Source organism: Salmo salar, chromosome ssa02 (genome assembly GCF_905237065.1).
Source record: "Salmo salar chromosome ssa02, Ssal_v3.1, whole genome shotgun sequence".
NCBI lineage: Eukaryota > Metazoa > Chordata > Actinopteri > Salmoniformes > Salmonidae > Salmo > Salmo salar.
The window spans coordinates 50,368,644-50,384,300 of NC_059443.1; the positions used below are offsets into that span (position 1 = coordinate 50,368,644).

Consider the following 15,657-nt stretch of genomic DNA (forward strand, 5'->3'; position numbering starts at 1 on the left):
GTCTCAATCTCACTCTGTTAGTGGTGCAGGGTCAGATAGGGGGGTGGAGAAAGCGGAGCAGTGTAGTGCCCCTGCACAGTGGATTTTGGGGGGGGTGGGGAGGGGTTAGGGAAGGGGGGCTGGCACCAGGGCATGAATGATTGCATGTCATTGAAGAGGGCTTGGAATTGCGATGAAGAGAGGGTGTGGAGGTGACTCATTGTAGGGAGTGTAGACATGGTAACCATTCTGTGCGCTCCTACCTCTGGCCAGCCCTGAAAGACATAGTTCTAAAAAAAACAATGAAAGAAGTAATTTTAAAATAAATTGGTAATTTTTGTTTGAGTGTAACTATAGATGGAAATGGAAAGACAGAAAAGGGTGTTGTGGGAAATGTTGTTCAATGACTTTCTCATAATGTGGCAGACATGTACGATCAAATGGTGATGGGTCAACTATGTCAGCAAATCGATCCCAATTTTTCATTAAGAAATTGTGTGCTTAAATACACGTTACATATGCTTTCAGCAATAACCCTAAATTCACTATGGGCTGATTGAAGGCACTAAGAACCAACTAGTTCATACTGGTTGGTTCATAACCAGTTCATACCTACTACACATGGAAAGTCTGATTGACAATTGCTCTCAACAAACTATAAGAACAAAAACATTTCATCTTAAATAAAAAATCTTCATAAATAATGCACATTGATTGCTACAGTAGCATACGATGAGTGTATAGAACCTTTCAGTTATGCAGGCAGGGTGCAGTGTGATAGGTTCGTTTGTCATGCTCTAAGGGTGGAGCCCCAGGCTGGTGATAAAAAGCTGCAGACTCCGCACTCTCTCTGTGTGTGTGTGTGCGTGTGTGTGTGTGTGTGTGTGTGTGCGCAAAAGAGAGAGACTGCATGCATTTATGTATGCGTGTCTGTGCCTTTGCGTGTGGTCCTGCAAGTGTGTGAGCATATCTTTAAGCAGCCCACGTCTCTCTCAGACCAGAGCCTGCTCACTGCAGGCTCACCTAGGAGAATAGGGCCTGGACACGACATCTGTGGGCTTAGCGCTCCGGGGTTAAGTTTACCCTAGGAACAGATTTATGATCAGCTTTCCCTCCCCTCAACCATTTGTGGGAAATGCTAAATTGACCCAAGATCAGTGTCTAAGGTCAACTTCACCTGATGCAGGATTGAGAGAAAGAGGAACCCAACCACACACTATTATCCCTCTCCACACATTTTAAGCAGCCTTGTACCTTACATGGTACCCTAGTAAAGAACTAGATATACTGACTAGTACAAAATGTGCAGCTGTTACTTTCAATATCAGATGCAAACGCTGGGTAAATACGGCCCTAAGGAAGGGAAACATGAGACATGATATGTAGAAGGTCGGGGTCAATTCCATTTCAATAACGTCAATTCAGGAACTAAATTGTAATTGCAGTTTACTTGCTGATTTGAAATGGACTTAGACCATAGTCCTGCAGTGTAGTATTGTAAATACCAGACCTGAGTCAAATACATTGTCAGATACTTTTAAATAATGGAGATGTGCCCGGTACAATGGAACCTATAGAATGGGCCCAAAATTGCCAACTCTGCTCAGCCTTGCACGCAGTTGAGGATAAATCAAGCGCACCTAAAATATTTCAGGGTAGGCCATCTGACTATTTGTCCCAGGTTTGGCAAACATATCAGTATGATGCATTTTCCATCCATTTCCACTGACCTGCGGACAAACTTGGAGGTGATCTTGCTGATGATGCCCGTGGAGGTGCCCCTGCGTGCCTGGGACAGAGCCCCCGTGTCGTGGGAGAGTGTGGGCGAGGCGGGCGGACCGTTGTAGGTGGCCGAGCGGCGGTCGCGAAGTTGGGCCCCGTGGAAGGTGGAGCGGCTGGAGGAGCCGCGGGGGAAGCGCGTCCGGTCAGGCGGCGTGGCGGCCGTGCTGCTGCTGATGCTGTGCGCCGACGGCGAGGCCGTTGGAGGGCTGCGGAGGGAGAGGGGAAGAATAGATGGAGGGAAAGAGGAAGTAGAAAGAAGATATAGATAAGAAATATCACCTTTTTCTTCCCTCACCTAATATCAAGACATTAGTAGTAATAGAACATTATACAAATAAAGTTACATCTCTGACTTCTAGGAAATAGTATCGTTGGGCAATGAAAAAACATGGACGTTCTAACAAGTAATTTCTCACAGTTCCTCAACCCTCCATTGTCTTATACCCTTGCTCAACTCTAAATTTACCCCTACCTATAGGCACTTCATTTGACCTATATACTAGGTGGTGTCAGAGAAAGGGCCAAAAAATGGTCAAATACTCCAGTCACCCAAGCCATAGACTTCCCTCTGCTACCGCACGGTAAGCGGTACCGGAGCACCAAGTCTAGGTCCAAAAGGCTCCTTAACAGCTTCTACCCCCCAAGCCATAAGACTGCTAAACAACTAAACTAATCAAATGGCCACCGGACTATTTACATTGACCCCCCTCCCACCCCACGTTTGGTTTTACACTCCTGCAACTCGCTGTTTGTTATCTATGCGTAGACACTTTACAAATGACCTCGACTAACCTGTACCCCATACATTGACTCGGTGCCAGTACCCCCTGTATATAGCCTCATTATTGTTATGTAAATGTATTGTGTTACCTTGTGATATTTTTACTTTAGTTTATTTAGTAAATATTTTCTTAACTATTTATTGAACGGCATTGTCGGTTAAGGGCTTGTAAGTAAGCATTTCACGGTAAGGTCTACACCGGTCGTATTCAGTGTAAGTGACAAATAAAATGTGATTCGATTTTTTGATTTAGATCTGAAGAAAAAAAACATGTATAGGGTAGGTATTAGCAATTCATATAACTTGGGCCCCTTCCTATTTGGGACTTGAGCCCCTCTCACTCTCTCTAGCCCCCTAGCTCACCCCTTGTACTCCGCATTGTCGTCTATGGGAGGCAGCGGGGACTTGATGGGGTGGCCCGACGCCGACATGGACTTGACGTGACGCGGCCGAGTGGAAGGGACAGCTGAGGCTGCCCCTGACGATGGCGAGGAGCCACTGGCCGAGCCTGACATCTCAGTCAGACTGAGAGAAAGACAGCGAGAGAGCGAGAGACAGAGAGCAGGATGGTGAGAGAAATAAGGCGAAAGAAAGGGGTATAGAGAGGACAAGATGGGTCACAGGAGGAAGAACACAAGGAAAGCGGGAGAGAGGGGTAGAGAGGTGACAAGAGCAGGGAGAGAGTCAGTTCTAGAGTCACACTCCAACGCCTATGTATTTAGGCAGGTAAACATTGTCAACAGCAATCAAAGTTGCAAACGTTATCAACAGCAATCATCCCCATCGCCCTCCTAACCTGCTGTCCTTGCCATTGGGAATGGCTGTGTAGTGATCTGTGCTCGACCGCTCACACACGTACGTGTTCCTCCTGGTCATAGCGTTGCTGTTCTGTGGGTCACACACGACAGACAGACAGACGACAGACAGACACACACGACAGACAGACAGGACACACACACAGGGCAGACACACACGACAGGCACACACGACAGACAGACACACACGACAGGCAGACACACACGACAGGCAGACACACACACGACAGGCAGACACACACACGACAGGCAGACACACACACGACAGGCAGACACACACACGACAGGCAGACACACACACGACAGACAGACACACACACGACAGACAGACACACACGACAGACAGACAGGACACACACACACGACAGACAGACAGGACACACACACACGACAGACAGACAGGACACACACACACGACAGACAGACAGGACACACACACACGACAGACAGGACACACACACACGACAGACAGGACACACACACGACAGACAGGACACACACACGACAGACAGGACACACACACGACAGACAGACAGGGCAGACACACACGACAGACACACACGACAGACAGACACACACGACAGACACACACGACAGACAGACACACACGACAGACACAGACGACAGACACAGACACAGACGACAGACACAGACGACAGACACAGACACGACAGACACAGACACGACAGACACAGACACGACAGACACAGACACGACAGACACAGACACACACACACGACAGACACACGACAGACAGACGACAGACAGACACACACACGACAGACAGACAGACACACACACGACAGACAGACAGACACACACACGACAGACAGACAGACACACACGACAGACAGACACACACGACAGACAGACACACACACGACAGACAGACACACACGACAGACAGACACACACACGACAGACAGACACAGACAGACACAGACAGACAGACAGAGACACACACGACAGACACACACACACACACACACACGACAGACAGACACACACACACGACAGACAGACAGACACACACACGACAGACAGACACACACGACAGACAGACACACACACGACAGACAGACACACACACGACAGACAGACACAGACAGACACAGACAGACAGACAGACACAGACACACACACGACAGACACACACACACACACGACAGACAGACACACACACACGACAGACAGACAGACACACACACACGACAGACAGACAGACAGACACACACACACGACAGACAGACAGACACACACACACGACAGACAGACACACGACAGACACACACGACAGACAGACACACGACAGACACACACGACAGACACACACGACAGACACACGACAGACACACACACACGACAGACACACACACACGACAGACACACACGACAGACAGAGACACACACAGACAGACAGACAGACAGACAGACAGACAGACACACACACGACAGACAGACACACACACACGACAGACAGAGAGACAGAGACACACACGACAGACAGAGAGACAGAGACACACATGACAGACAGACAGAGAGACACGACAGACAGACACACACACGACAGACAGACAGAGACACACACACGACAGACAGACAGAGACACACACACGACAGACAGAGAGACAGAGACACACATGACAGACAGACAGACACGACAGACAGACACACAGAGAGACACGACAGACAGACACACACGACAGACAGAGAGACAGAGACAGACACACACACGACAGACAGACAGAGACACACACACGACAGACAGACAGAGACACACACACGACAGACAGACAGAGACACACACACGACAGACAGACAGAGACACACACGACAGACAGACAGAGACACACACGACAGACAGACAGAGACACACACGACAGACAGACAGAGACACACACGACAGACAGACAGACACACACAACAGACAGACACACACGACAGACAGACACACACGACAGACAGACACACACGACAGACAGACACACACGACAGACAGACACACACGACAGACAGACACACACGACAGACAGACACACACGACAGACAGACACACACACGACAGACACACACGACAGACAGACACACACGACAGACAGACACACACGACAGACAGACACACACACACGACACACACACACGACAGACAGACACACACACGACAGACAGACACACACACGACAGACAGACACACACGACAGACAGACACACACGACAGGCAGACACACACGACAGGCAGACACACACGACAGGCAGACACACACGACAGGCAGACACACACGACAGACAGACACACACGACAGACAGACACACACACACACGACAGACAGACAGACACACACACACAGACACACACACACGACAGACAGACACACACACGACAGACAGACACACACACGACAGACAGACACACACACGACAGACAGACAGACACACACGACAGACAGACACACACGACAGACAGACACACACGACAGACAGACACACACGACAGACAGACAGACACACACACACGACAGACACACACACACACACGACAGACACACACACACACACGACAGACAGACAGACGACAGATAGACAGACACACACGACAAACAGACACACACGACAGACAGACACACGACACACAACCCACGACAGACACAGCCTTCAATAACTTATTTCACAATGTAGACTATTTCTGTTCTGACAGTCCCACAAAATAAAAACCATAATGGAAGCTAAGCATCTAGTGACTGGTTATGACAGTCTAGATGGGTTCTAAATTACTTTGGGAATGACTAACTTTCCTGTACATTTTGGGATAGAAAACTACTTTGTGCCAGTCATCCCCTGCTTATTTGGAGGCAGAAACTGCTGAAACCTTAGCCCTTTGAATATTATAAAACATATCCTGCATAGCATTTTGACCCCCAGAAGGGCACTTTGACCCCTCACCCCTGAGGCGGTGGATGACTTCTTCCTCTCCTGTGCCACCAGCGGCGAGGTGGGCACGTCGGCCTTGGAACCGGCCGTGCCAAGCTTGTGGGCGGCATCACCCTTGTCGCTCTCCACGCTGTTGGCCTGCGCCCGTTTGGTGTAGGACATAGACGGGGGGATAGAGGGCGCCACTGAGGAGCCACAGAGCAATGACATGACAGTACGGACTTTATTCTTTTTTATTTAACAAGGTGGTTTCCGCAGAGTTAGGGCAAATACCATTTAAACTTCAGTCAATGCAGAACATTTATATAATAATGATAGTTAAACAGCTGAAACTACATTTGGATGTTTTATTGACTGGCATTCACCTAAAATTCCTACTGGTCTTCAGTAATTAAACATTTCCATTGGATGTACGATAGTAGGCCACATGTAAAGAAAGCTCTGCTTGCACGTGTTGCACACTGTTCAAGTGTAAAGGGAACTTCCTTAGGCTAATCAGTTCAACTTAAAAGGGATATTTCAGGATTTTGACAATGAAGCACTATCTACTTCCCCAGAGTCAGATGAACTCGTTCAGTTGGAAGGAAGTTGCCAACTACCGCTAGCACAATGACTGGAAGTCTATAGAGCCCCACAGTGGAGGTGTCATAATACCCATAACACCTAGTAGTAAAACAGGGAAATGGTTCCAATCATTTTCCACAATTCATTTTTACCATAGGGAATTTTAGACACACTTAAAATATGGGTTGTGTTTCGTGTAGGCTTACCCTGGTGTGACGTTTTGATAACTATGTAAATTGCTCTCGGACAAGATGACTTATCAATATATTCCATTTACTCTCAGATTCGAAAATACTCATTAGCATCAAAGTAGACATCACACAAGACTACAAATCCCTGCATGCCTCTGCACGTCATCTCTAGCTGCTAGTAGTGTCCCCTTTGGTAGGGTCAATTTAAAACTTGCACAAGACATTTCACAGAATTGCCAATTTAAAGAAATGTAGCCAATTTATTCATTACTACATTTAGCTAACAGACAGTTAATCCACAGAATCTTACCTTTGCCTCGACTCATCAGTCTCGTCCAGATCACCATGGCATTTGTAGTTCTTTATGATAACCACATTAGCAGCTAATTAGAAGCTAATTAGAATGTCATTTTTGGGGGGTAAATACAGGCAAATGTATTGATAAAAGCCACCTTGTCCTAGAGAGATTTACACGGTCATCAAAACATTACGCCAGGGTAAGCCTACACGAAACACAGCCCTTATTGTAAGTGTTTTTAAAATCCACTATGGGATAGATGAATGAAACCATTTCTTTGTTTGACTGCTAGGTTTTATGGTTATTATGACTTATACTGTGGCACTCTATGGGAACAGCTAGCATGCTATCGGTTTCTGTAGACAAGGGCTCTCCAACCCTGTTCCTGGAGAGCTACCCTCCTGTAGGTTTTTTAATCCAACCCCAGTTGTAACTTACCTGATTCAGCTCATCAACCAGCTAATTACAGTGCCTTCAGAAAGTATTCATACCCCTTGACCTATTCCACATACCCCTTGACCTATTCCACCTATTCCACAGCCTAAATGTTTTATGGATAAAATTATCCCCCCCTACCCATCTATACACAATACCCCAAAATGACAAAGAGAAAACATGTTTTTAGAAATGTTTTCAAATGTATTGAAAATGAAATATATACAGTTGAAGTCGGAAGTTTACATACACCTTAGCCAAATACATTTAAACTCAGTTTTTCACAATTCCTGACATTTAATCCTAGTAAAAATTCCTTGTTTTAGGTCAGTTAGGATCACCACTTTATTTTAAGAATGTGAAATGTCAGAATAATAGTAGAGAATGATTTATTTCAGCTTTTATTTATTTCATCACATTCCCAGTGAGTCAGAAGTTTACATACACTGAATTAGTAATTGGTAGCATTGCCTTAAAATTGCTTAACTTGGGTCAAACATTTCAGGTAGCCTTCCACAAGCTTCCCACAATAAGTTGGGTGAATTTTGGCCCATTCCTCCTGACAGAGCTGCTGTAACTGAGTCCTCCCTGCACACACACGCTTTTTCAGTTCTGCCCACAGATTTTCTATGGGATTGAGGTCAGGGCTTTGTGATGGCCACTCCAATACCTTGACTTTGTTGTCCTTAAGCCATTTTGCCACAACTTTGGAAGTATGCTTGGGGTCATTGTCCATTTGGAAGACCCATTTGCGACCAAGCTTTAACTTCCTGACTGATGTCTTGAGATGTTGCTTCAATATATCCACCTATAATTTTCCATCCTCATGATGCCATCTATTTTGTGAAGTACACCAGTCCCTCCTGCAGCAAAGCATCCCACAACATGATGCTGCCACCCCCGTGCTTCACGGATGGGATGGTGTTTTTCGGCTTGCAAGTCTCCCCCCTTTTCCTCCAAACATAACGATGGTCATTATTACCAAACAGTTCTATTTTTGTTTCATCAGACCAGAGGACATTTCTCCAAAAAGTACGATCTTTGTGCCCATGTGTAGTTGCAAACCGTAGTCTGGCTTTTTTTAATGGTGGTTTTGGAGCAGTGGCTTCTTCCTTGCTGAGCGGCCTTTCAGGTCTTTTGATTTTCCCAAGATGTCAAGCAAAGAGGCACTGAGCTTGAAGGTAGGCCTTGAAATACATCCACAGGTACACCTCCAATTGACTCAAATTATGTCAATTAGCCTATCAGAAGCTTCTAAAGCCATGACATCATTTTCTGGAATTTAAAGGCACAGTCAACTTAGTGTATGTAAACTTGTATGTAAACTTTTGTCCCACTGGAATTGTGATACAGTGAATTATAAGTTAAATAATCTGTCCGTAAACAATTGTTGGGAAAATGACTTGTGTCATGCACAAACTTGCCAAAACTATAGTTTGTTAACAAGAAATTTGTGGAGTGGTAGAAAAACGACTCCAACATAAGTGTATGTAAATTTCCGACTTCAACTGTATATCTATCCTACCCTGCCTTTCTAAGGTCTTCGAAAGCCAAGTTAACAAACAGATCCCAGACCATTTCGAATCCCACCGTACCTTCTCCACTATGAAATCTGATTTCCAAGCTGGTCATGGGTGACCCTCAGCCACGCTCAAGGTCCTAAATGATATCATAACCTCCATCGATAAGAGACAATACTGTGCAGATGTATTCATCAATGATGTCGCTCTTGCTGCTGGTGATTCTCTGATCCACCTCTACGCAGACGACACCATTCTGTATACTTCTGGCCCTTCTTTGGACACTATGTTAACTAACCTCCAGATGAGCTTCAACGCCATACAGCTCTCCTTCCGTGGCCTCCAACTGCTCTTAAATGCAAGTAAAACTAAATGCATGCTCTTCAACCGTTCGCTGCCCGCACCCGCCCGCCCGTCTAGCATCACTACTCTGGACGGTTCTGACTTAGAATATGTGGACAACTACAGATACCTAGGTGTCTGGTTTAGACTGTAAACTCTCCTTCCAGACTCACATTAAGCATCTTCAATCCAAAATTAAATCTAGAATCGGCTTCCTATTTCGCAACAAAGCATCCTTCACTCATGCTGCCAAACATACCCTCGTAAAACTGACTATCCTACCGATCCTTGACTTCGGCGATGTCATTTACAAAATAGCCTCCAACACTCTCCTCAGCAAATTGGATGCAGTCTATCACAGTGCCATCCATTTTGTCACCAAAGCCCCATATACTACCCACCACTGCGACCTGAATGCTCTCGTTGGCCGGCCCTCGCTTCATATTCGTTGCCAAACCCACTGGCTCCAGGTCATCTATAAGTCTTCGCTAGGTAAAGCCCCGCCTTAGCTCACTGGTCGCCATAGCAGCATCCACCCGTAGCACGCACTCCAGCAGGTATATTTCACTGGTCACCCATAAAGCCAATTCCTCCTTTGGCCGCCTTTCCTTCCAGTTCTTTGCTGCCAATGACTGGAATGAACTGCAAAAATCACTTAAGCTGGAGATTCTTTTCTCCCTCACTAACTTCAAGCACCAGCTGTCAGAGCAGCTCACAGATCATTGCACCTGTGCATAGCCCATCTGTAAATAACCCATCCAACTACCTCATCCCCATACTGTATTTATTTATTTTGCTCCTTTGCACACAAGTATCTCTACTTGCACATTCATCTTCTGCACATCTGTCACTCCAGTGTTTAATTGCTAAATTGTAATTATTTCACTACTATCGCCTATTTATTGCCTTACCTCATTTGCACACACTGTATATAGACTTTTCTATTGTGTTATTGACTGTATGTTTGTTTATTCCATGTGTAACTCTGTGTTGTTTGTGTCGCACTGCTTTGCTTTATCTTGGCCAGGTCGCAGTTGTAAATGAGGTTGCAGTTGTAATTTGTTCTCAACTAGCCTATTAAGGTGGAAAAAAAGAAGAAAAAAAAGCTCCGTCAAGTTGGTTGTTGATCATTGCTAGACAGCCATTTTCAAGTCTTGCCATAGATTTTTCAAGCTGATTTAAGTCAAAACTGTAACTAGGCCACTCAGGAACGTTCAATGTCAGTCTTGGTAAGCAACTCCAGTGTATATTTGGCATTGTGTTTTAGATTATTATCCTGCTGAAAGGTGAATTTGTCTCCCAGTGTGTTGGAAAGCAGACTGAACCAGGTTTTCCTCTAGGATTTTGCCTGTGCTTAGCTCTATTCCTTTTCTTTTTATCCTAAAAAACTGATGCAGCCACCACTATGCTTGAAAGTATGAAGAATGGTACTCATGTGTTGTCCCCAACCATAACACTTTGCATTCAGGACAAAGTTAATTTCTTTGCCACATTTCTTGCAGTTTTACTTTAGTGCCTTACTGCAAACAGGATGCATGTTTTGGAATATTTGTATTCTGTTGAGGCTTCCTTCTTTTCACCCCGTCATTTAGGTTAGTATTGTGGAGTAACTACAATGTTGTTGATCCATCCTCAGTTTTCACCTATCATAACATTTCAACAACATTTCACCTATCCTCCCTCCTGAATCCTCCTCCCCCTCCCCCCCCCTCCTCCCTCTCTGCGGATGACTTCGTCAACCATTTTGAAAAGAAGGTTGACGATATCCGATCCTCGTTTGCTAAGTCAAACGACACCGCTGGTCCTGCTCACACTGCCCTACTCTGTGCTTTGACCTCTTTCTCCCCTCTCTCTCCAGATGAAATCTCGCGTCTTGTGACGGCCGGCCGCCCAACAACCTGCCCACTTGACCCTATCCCCTCCTCTCTTCTCCAGACCATTTCCGGAGACCTTCTCCCCTTCCTCACCTCGCTCATCAACTCATCCTTGACCGCTGGCTACGTCCCTTCCGTCTTCAAGAGAGCGAGAGTTGCACCCCTTCTGAAAAAACCTACACTCGATCCCTCCGATGTCAACAACTACAGACCAGTATCCCTTCTTTCTTTTCTCTCCAAAACTCTTGAACGTGCCGTCCTTGGCCAGCTCTCCTGCTATCTCTCTCAGAATGACCTTCTTGATCCTAATCAGTCAGGTTTCAAGACTGGGCATTCAACTGAGACTGCTCTTCTCTGTGTCACGGAGGCTCTCCGCACTGCTAAAGCTAACTCTCTCTCCTCTGCTCTCATCCTTCTAGACCTATCTGCTGCCTTTGATACTGTGAACCATCAGATCCTCCTCTCCACCCTCTCCGAGTTGGGCATCTCCGGCGCGGCCCACGCTTGGATTGCGTCCTACCTGACAGGTCGCTTCTACCAGGTGGCGTGGCGAGAATCTGTCTCCGCACCATGCGCTCTCACCACTGGTGTCCCCCAGGGCTCTGTTCTAGGCCCTCTCCTATTCTCGCTATACACCAAGTCACTTGGCTCTGTCATATCCTCACATGGTCTCTCCTATCATTGCTATGCAGACGACACACAATTAATCTTCTCCTTTCCCCCTTCTGATAACCAGGCGGCGAATCGCATCTCTGCATGTCTGTCAGACATATCAGTGTGGATGACGGATCACCAGCTCAAGCTGAACCTCGGCAAGACGGAGCTGCTCTTCCTCCCGGGGAAGGACTGCCCGTTCCATGATCTCGCCATCACGGTTGACAACTCCCTTGTGTCCTCCTCCCAGAGTGCTAAGAACCTTGGCGTGATCCTGGACAACACCCTGTCGTTCTCCACTAACATCAAGGCGGTGACCCGATCCTGTAGGTTCATGCTCTACAACATTCGCAGAGTACGACCCTGCCTCACACAGGAAGCGGCGCAGGTCCTAATCCAGGCACTTGTCATCTCCCGTCTGGATTACTGCAACTCGCTGTTGGCTGGGCTCCCTGCCTGTGCCATTAAACCCCTACAACTCATCCAGAACGCCGCAGCCCGTCTGGTGTTCAACCTTCCCAAGTTCTCTCACGTCACCCCGCTCCTCCGCTCTCTCCACTGGCTTCCAGTTGAAGCTCGCATCCGCTACAAGACCATGGTGATTGCCTACGGAGCTGTGAAGGGAACGGCACCTCCATACCTTCAGGCTCTGATCAGGCCCTACACCCAAACAAGGGCACTGCGTTCATCCACCACTGGCCTGCTGGCCCCCCTACCTCTGAGGAAGCACAGTTCCCGCTCAGCCCAGTCAAAACTGTTCGCTGCTCTGGCACCCCAATGGTGGAACAAGCTCCCTCACGACGCCAGGACAGCGGAGTCAATCACCACCTTCCGGAGACACCTGAAACCCCATCTCTTTAAGGAATACCTAGGATAGGATAAAGTAATCCTTCTAACCCCCCCCCTTAAAAGATTTAGATGCACTATTGTAAAGTGGTTGTTCCACTGGATATCATAAGGTGAATGCACCATTTTGTAAGTCGCTCTGGATAAGAGCGTCTGCTAAATGACTTAAATGTAATGTAAATGTAATAACCATTAAGCTCTGTAACTGTTTAAAAAAGTCACCATTGACCTCATGGTGAAATCCCTGAGTGGTTACCTTCCTCTCCGGCAACTGAGTTAGGAAGGACGCCTGTAATTTTTTTTGTGACTGGGTGTATTGATAAGCCTTCCAAAGTGTAATTAATAACTTCAATGCCAATGACACACAATTTCAATTTAATCAATTTTAAATTCAGGCTGTAGCAACAAAATATGGAAAAAAGTCCAGGGGTGTGAATACTTTCTGAAGGCACTGTAAGGCGCACTACATTAGGGTTGGAGTGATACCTACAGGACAGTAGCGCTCCAGGAACATGGTTGGAGAGAGCCCTGCTGTAGACTTCCAGTCATTGTGCTCATGCTAGTTAGCATTGACTCGCAAAACTAACTAACTTGCTTTATACTGGACACAGAGACATAAAAATGCCATAACTCTTTAAGCTACGATTAGCCAATATATTATAATAACTATGTTTTCTGTAATAATGGTGATAAAACTCAAATCTTGTGCCATGAGATTCAAGATGGTCGACAATGACGTCCTTACCATGGTCGCTGAAGCGCCGCTGCTTCTGGTTGGCCGATATGCTGCGTGTGACCTTTGAGTGGGCTGGCGATTGGCTGGAACTGTTGTTGGCCTCGCTGCTGGGCCGTGACCTTTGACACAGGTTGCTATTGGACAGAGACTCGCTCCCCTCAAACTGTCCAATGAAAGGAGGGGGGGGGGCATTTGAAAAAAAAAAGAGTCATTGCGTACATTATAACGTGGTGGTCATGTAGACTTAAAGGTAGACTGCAATATGACATCAGTGAGGCGAATTCCTGTTTATAGAAATCAACAAGAAAATTCTAACCTACCAAGACCGCCACTATTGGCTCTTCCCAGGCTTCAAGGTAAATTGGGAAGAGGAAATAATGGCAGTCTTGGCAGATTACAATTTTGTTGTTGTTGATGTCTGGTAAGCAGGAAGTTGCCCGCTGTGTATGATTATTTCACAGTCCTTGATCCATAGCTCCTAATAAAAATTTGAGAGTGGTTACCCCTTCCCTCAGATTTATAGCAAACCAAGTGGTGGAACTGCCGGGTCGTGGTTTTCAAATAAAGGAATAAGTCTTTAATGTGCGTATCCATAGGATACATATGAATTGTTTGTTTGTGAAGTCTGTCATTAGTATGGCTATAGCGCATGTCTCACCTCGGCTGGTTTCCTGCCCAAAAGGAGGTAAGTGGCCATGGTCTCATCATACTTCTGTCCCGTTAACGCATCTGTGATGTCCTCTTTGGGGAAGCCCATGGTTATCATCAGTTCTGTAGGGAGAGAGGAGGGAACATAACACAATGAATGAATGACATGAAAAGGGTAGTAATATAATTTGTCTAATTCCAATGTAACACCTGAAGTTCCCTTTAGAATAATAACGTTATTGTATTTTATAATTTTGTGGCAAGGAATTTATATTTTTCATAAAATATAGCGTGTTACCAAACAGCCCATAAGTGAGGAAGGGAGAGTGTCCAATCAGACGATTATGATATTGGGCGTGTGTGACTGACCTATCCGTTTGGTGTCGTTCCAGTCGGGTTCCGGTTCCTGGTGGGGCTTCAGCTCCTCCTCCTCATGGCCCACATTCATCCAGCGGTCTCTCATGATTTGCTGAGGGGCAGACAGACAGATGGACCAATGGACAGACAGAGACAAAGGTAGAGAGGACTAAACAGCTTCAGCATAGTGAAAAACATGATACTTTGTACATCTGTATGCTCAAGTTGGATTTAGTAAGATGTAGAAGAAGAAAAAAAAAGAAAAAAACTCTGAGCAACACATAAAAGTGTTCCAGCGGCTAGAAGCCATCGGTTTAACATGTCTTCTTTAGTTCCATGAAAGCAACCTGTAGACGTTAACTAGAGATTTCTTTATCCACATGTTTGTATGAGCATGCACATGTGGTATGCGTTTGAGTCTATAAGTGTGTGTCCATGCATGTGTGTGTGACCGTACATTCGCGCATGTGTCAGTGTGTGTTGCTCGCACTCTCTTACCTCCAGGCTGCTCCGTTTGCCAGGGTTGAGCACCAACAGTTTCTTCAGCAGGTTTTCACAGTCTGTAGACATGTAGAAAGGAATACGATACTTCCCTCTCAGCACTCGCTCTCTCAGCTCCTATGGAGTGAGATAGAGTAGAGGTTTTGGGTTAGTCTCTAGACATGTAGAAAGGAATACGATACTTCCCTCTTAGCATTCTCTCTCAGCTCCTACACAGGACAATTAACAACAGGGGATGAGACTTTTTGGCCAAAGGAAGAGAAAGACTAACACTCAACACTTTATTTGGCATGAAAATGTTAAATATGTAACAGGACCATGTCAAGTAGTGTTACCAAAAACAGTGTTTTGTTTTGCAGTACTGTATAAGGCGACCGTAACTTTAAGTGTGACCAAAAACTTTCTA

General features: G+C 46.1%; 1 protein-coding gene across 4 annotated transcripts in view; it reads right to left on the reverse strand.

The window, feature by feature from the left end:
* mark1 (MAP/microtubule affinity-regulating kinase 1) overlaps positions 1-15,657 on the reverse strand; it is a 112,997-nt gene that overhangs the window by 5,143 nt on the left and 92,197 nt on the right. For all 4 annotated transcript variants that reach the window (XM_014170785.2, XM_014170765.2, XM_014170773.2 and 1 more), the window contains 8 exons: positions 15,249-15,368; positions 14,763-14,862; positions 14,404-14,516; positions 13,755-13,908; positions 6,298-6,470; positions 3,339-3,430; positions 2,906-3,067; positions 1,710-1,967 (listed from right to left, as the gene is read on the reverse strand). In XM_014170785.2, the coding sequence (XP_014026260.1) occupies positions 1,710-1,967; positions 2,906-3,067; positions 3,339-3,430; positions 6,298-6,470; positions 13,755-13,908; positions 14,404-14,516; positions 14,763-14,862; positions 15,249-15,368 (1,172 nt within the window). The remainder of the gene's footprint in view (positions 1-1,709; positions 1,968-2,905; positions 3,068-3,338; positions 3,431-6,297; positions 6,471-13,754; positions 13,909-14,403; positions 14,517-14,762; positions 14,863-15,248; positions 15,369-15,657) is intronic.